The sequence below is a fragment of the Mya arenaria genome, chromosome 2 (genome assembly GCF_026914265.1).
Source record: "Mya arenaria isolate MELC-2E11 chromosome 2, ASM2691426v1".
Lineage (NCBI taxonomy): Eukaryota > Metazoa > Mollusca > Bivalvia > Myida > Myidae > Mya > Mya arenaria.
This window is the reverse complement of record NC_069123.1, coordinates 44,997,406-45,003,106: the sequence shown is the minus strand read 5'-3', so window position 1 is coordinate 45,003,106 and position 5,701 is coordinate 44,997,406. Positions and strand designations below refer to the sequence as shown.

General features: G+C 36.9%; 1 protein-coding gene across 1 annotated transcript; it reads right to left on the bottom strand.

Annotated features, from left to right (window-relative positions):
• Positions 1-257: 257 nt before the first annotated feature.
• On the bottom strand, positions 258-2,069 carry LOC128215171 (uncharacterized). The gene has a single exon (XM_052921886.1). It carries the CDS (start codon positions 2,067-2,069, stop codon positions 258-260), a length of 1,812 nt encoding a protein of 603 aa, XP_052777846.1.
• Positions 2,070-5,701: the final 3,632 nt, after the last annotated feature.

Below are 5,701 nucleotides of genomic sequence, written 5' to 3'. Positions count from 1 at the left end.
ATGGACCCTTTTGTCTTTCTACTGAATAACATAAAGGTCACTTGTCTCAAACGTTAATTATCTTTAACACAAAACACAAAGATCTATATAAATCCTTACCAGTATTATGCGATATATGAGGTGTGTTAGGGAAAATAACCTCCAATATAATAGCCAAATGAGGCTACATGTACATTACTAATTGCACAGGGCATTCTAAACAATCGTCAATCTGATAAAGAGGGCCATGATGGTCCTGAGCTGCTCATCACATTTCTTTAAAGTTCATGTTTTAGCGCAACTACAGAGTCTAATGCTGTCGGTCTGTCCTCAATCTGGTGTGATAAGCCCTTCTGAATAACAGCCTTCAGCTGCACTGAAAGGGTATGCTCCCTGTCTAAATTACTTAACCCATGTGGCATATCCTTTCTTTGCATTGCCCGGATTATAACCTGGACAGAGTCGTCATTTTCATCATCCTCACTGGTCAAGTCCCATATGGTTTTGGCAGTAAAGAGCTCAACTAATGAACAACAGAGGCTCCAAACATCTGCTTGTGTTCTGCCTCTCCTAGCTTGCAGAAGAATCTCTGGAGCTTGATAAGCTGGAGTTCCTGGCTGTGTCTCTCTGCGATCTGCAACTGTTTTGGTCATGGTATTCATTACCTTCACCTTAGACAATCCCATGTCACAAAGTTTTGCCGTTTCCAAATTTCTCGTCAGTAAAATGTTTTCAGGCTTAATGTCTCTGTGAATAACTATTGGATTATGATTATGTAAATATGCTACACCCTGACATACTTGCAATGCCACTGCATGTTTTTGAGGCACAGTAAATTCGTACTCATTGTCAGCAAAAAGCACATCATCCAAATTTGGACCTGCAATGAACTCTGTGAGAAGATAGAGACAGTCAGTATTGATTGAGTAACCCATCAGTAGAACAATGTTTGGATGCCTAAGATGACTGTTTGTGACAACTTCTTGCAACACTGACTGTTTCACAACTTTCATGCGTTTTATCTTAACTTTCTTCACTGCAATATCTGTTCCCAAATATTCACCTTTGTAAACCTCACCAAAACCACCCTCCCCTATTTTTTCCAATAATTTGAAGTCTCCAAACCTTACATTTAAGTTGTCAGTATTAGCATCCAACTGTGTAAACCCTTTTTTAACTGGTGGTTGCTCTGCAACTAAATTATCAGAAGAACCCATACTCTTTCTTGAGTTTTTTCCAGTAAGCTTAGCTTTAATATCATTTTCATTTTCATCCTTGTCCAGTCTGGTTTCCACAGAATCCACAAATCCTGTTGAAATATCTAAGAATTCAGTTGTAACATCACCCAAAAAACTTGTTTCTGTAACTGTTGAAATAGCATTTGAACATGTACACTCATTTTCGATCAAAATACTTGTTTCGGTAACTGTTGGTGCTTTGTTTACTGCTGCACCATATTTTTCACAGAAATAACCTGTTGAAACGGTGTTTGCATCTGAACCATCTTTTTCAAAGATTACACTTGTTGCGGGAATTGTCTGAACAGTCTTTGAACATTTGCCATCTTTTTCACAGATTACATCTACTTTAGGAATTGTCGAAATAGTATTTGTTCCTGTACCATTGTTTACACACATTGCACTTGTTTCAGGAATTGTTTCAGGAATTGTTGGAATAGCAGTTGCCCCTGTGCCATCTTTTTCATGGATTACACTTGTTTCAGGAAATGTAAGAACAGCGTTTGCACCTGTGGCATCTCTTTCATGGATTACACTTGTTTCAAGAAATGTTGAAACAGCGTTTGCACCTATGCCGTCTTTTTCACAGAATACACTTGTTTCACAAGCTGCTGATACAGCATTTGCACATGTGCCATCTTTGTCACAGATAAAAGTTGTTGTTGTTAAACTGTGTGTACCTTTACCATCATTTTCACCCAAATCACTTGTTTCAATAAACGTTTGTGTAACCATGTCTAGGATAGAATCTGTAGCTGCTGTATTAGAAACGCAATCTTTCAAATCAGCAGTTATGCCAAAGTGTGTGGTGTTCAGATTTTCAGTAACCTCGCTGTCGATTCGCATATCCATGTCATATCTATATGTAGTTGCGGGCAAAGCTATTTCAACACTCTCTTCAAAGGTGTACAACGTTTCGCCTACTTGGCATTTTACATTATAGACACCAGTGTCATTTGTATGTATCAACATGAGATTAATCCCTGCTGCATATATGCTTTGATCCTTATACCATGTGTAATTAACGTTTTCAGAACAGTTTGTTACTACGCCTAAAACAACTTTGCCTTCATTCATTCCACATATCTCATTAGGTCCATGAAATATATATGCACTGTCTTGTCCAGCGACGTCTTGTGGAAAACTGAGGCCAGACGAAGTTCGCTCCATGTAAACCTTATCATTTACAGCCAGATACGTTACATTATAACCATCTTCAAGAGGGTCGTAATCGTCTATGTCATCAGGAATACCTGATAATTCCCTGCATTGTTTTGTGCTATGACATGTGATAATTGAGGTGTCTCCTGAATATTCTGATGTTTCATTCTTAGTATACTGTACATGCAGTCCTTGTATTGTCTTCCTGTTGGCAAGATAACTCGTTTCACTTGTTTCTTCCAGTGGCTTTATTTTATCATAGGTAATGCTTTTCGTCGAAAGATAAACATGGAATTGAGACGAGTACCTTCCTGTTGACTTCAAAAATTCTTGAAATGTACACGGTTGTTCATCTATATTGCAGAAGCGTTCAATTTTCTCACCGCTGTAATTAGTTAAATTCACTTCCATATCATTTAAATTTCCAAAAGAATTTTTTCCATTCGGAAAAAATAAACGTTTGCCGACTTCAATTATTGATTCCACTGACTGAGGCTCCGTTATATTATATTCCATCTTCCGAATGCCCCCACCTCGTCTTGATGTAATTTGTCTAAAGTCACCTTGACAGTAATGGCGCCATCCGATATGTAGCTTGTACATAGTATGACGGCCGCTAGGTTTCTGTTTTCTCTTTTCCTGTCCTGCAGCATCCTAAATGAAATAAGTAGAACATGAAGTCCTAAATGAAAAAGTAGTAGTAGTAGTAGTAGTAGTAGTAGTAGTAGAAGTAGTAGAAGCAGTAGCAGTTGTAGTATGAGTAGTAGTAGTAGTTGTTGCTGTGTTGTTGTTGTAGTAGTAGTAGTAGTAGTACTAGAAGTAATAGCGCTAGTAGGGCTAGTAACGGTAGACGGTGGAAGTAGTAGTAGTAGTAGTAATGGAAGTAGTAGTAGTAGTAGTAGTAGTAGCAGCAACAGCAGCAGTAGCAACAGTAGTAGTAGTACATGTAGTAGTATTTAGCAGCAGCAATAGTAGTAGTAGTAGTAGTAGTATAATTGTAGTAGTAGTAGTAGTAGTAGTAGTAGTAGTAGTAGTAGTAGTAGTAGTAGTAGTGGTATTAGTAGTACTAGAAGTGAAGTTGTAGTAGTACTAGTAGTAGAAGTAGTAGTAGTAGCAGAAGCAGTATTATTAGAAGTAGTAGAAGTAGTTGTAGTAGTAGTAGTATCAGCTGTAGTAGTAGTAGTAGAAGTAGTAGAAGTAGTAGTAGGAGTAAAGGTTATAGTAGTAGTAGAAGTAGAAGCCGCCGCAGTAGTAGTAGTAGTAGTAGAAGCAGTAGTAGTACAAATAGTAGTAGTTGTAGTATTAGCGGTAGTAGTAGTACTAGTAGTAATAGAAGAAGTATTAGAAGTAGAAGCCGCAGCAGTAGTAGTAGAAGTAGTTGAAGCAGTAGTAGTAAAAGTAGTATAAGCAGTAGTAGTATTGGTAGTAGTAGTTCTAGTAGTAGTAGAAGTAGTAGATGTAGTAGCAGTAGCAGAGCGATAGCAGCATCAATAACAGTAGTAGTAGTATTAGCAGTTGTAGTGAAAAATCCTAAGAAATGGCATATTATATATGTGTTATAATAACTTCTATTATAGATCAATTGTATGCAAAGTTCTACAAAACAGAAATTAACAAGATTGCAGTCTGAAGGACAACTATATTCCCCACCGCCATGTATAAAGTTATATGAAATTCCATCCAGTAGTTTTCAAGTTATGCTCCGGACAAGAAAAAGTAACAAAGGAAAATAACTCAGTAATTAAGCAAATAAGTTATGGTTCTTGTACACTTCACTTCCTCTCATGAGCTCTACCATTGTATGAAGTTATATCAAATTCCATCCAGTGGTTTTCAAGTTATGAAATATGTTATATATATTTGCACCGCTTACAATCTTCTGTTTAGATAAGGAGATAGTGCATGTTTCTACCTGACTTTGCCAACGAACGACATTCATTAAAAGTTGCAGTGTTAACAATTGCTCCGCTTTTTCATCAAAAAATGGAGCTAATAAAGTGGTTTCCAATAAAGAATGCCTTGTTATTGTAAGTCGTTCCCCTGCCAGTACCAAGACAAATCTATTTTTAGACATATTTACCATTTTTTCCTTTTCTTTTGGCTCACTGACTTTTTTAGTAGCAGGCACCAGAGCTTTCTTCTTCAGCTTTTTACTACGAGTACGAATATTTTCAATTACTGCTTTAATCCGCTCTCCTCTTTCCTGCAAAGTATGAAGTGTATTAGCTGTACATCTGACATTCAACAAGAATCTGAATTCTGAAAGAAACGACCAGTTACATGTATGTATAAATTATTATTTTATTACACAACACGCTCCTTTCGGTTTCTTCGGAAATATAAAAAAAAGAGTAAACTATTCGAACTATTAAAGGCATATGCTACAGACCAGCCACGGTTTTCCTAAAACAACATAGGTAAACGTTGTGCACCGCATCATAATGCTTTAACCTGACGAGGAAGGTAATAACGAGAACGGTTAGTCCGAGGTTTATTTGTCGTAAAGCTTAAAAAAGAAAGAAATGCACATTTACCAGAAAGCCCGATAACCTATTAAATATATTCTATAAGGGCGCATAATCCCCAATGCCCGAAGCTCAATATGCTGTAATAATCCAATTAAAATGGTGTTTAAGCATATCAAATGACTAAATAAGTCAAGTACATAGAGGTATTTATCTATTGATAGTATCAATAGTTTCATAGATCTATAAACAGGACTTAAGGAACCAAATTATACTCAGTTCACATGAAAAAGCATAGTACACTAGTACACCACTGTAATCCACCTAAATAAAAGGGTACTAACAACATCTAGGACGAAACAGCAAAATATGAATCGCGAACGAAAGGTCGAGGATACGAATATTGCATTCTGGTTACGAAACTGACGAGGACGAAACTATTTCCTTACAAGTAGCAGACTTATAACAAGTACTGAAAATTTAAGTGTAGACTCTTGAAGAAGCATATAAATTTACATCATATTCATATATAAGGGACTACAAAACATAGAAATTCTCACATCTATGGCCTTTTGAAAGCGAACAATCGGAAATTTACCTTCACAAAGAGCGAAAGACCTCGGACAAAAGATTAAACCGCCCCAATACTATTTCGAAACAATGCTAAACTGTTCCCCCTTTAGCTTTATTTCATTCCTCATCAACTTGATTAAGTGTGCATTGTCACACCCTATAGAGGTCCCATCGAAACGAGTTACACGGGATCTCGATGAACTTCAACGAATAGTGCTGTCTTTAAAAGGGAGCTCTATTCGTTAAAAACATTTGAAAGCCCACATACAGCTTATTTGATAGTTG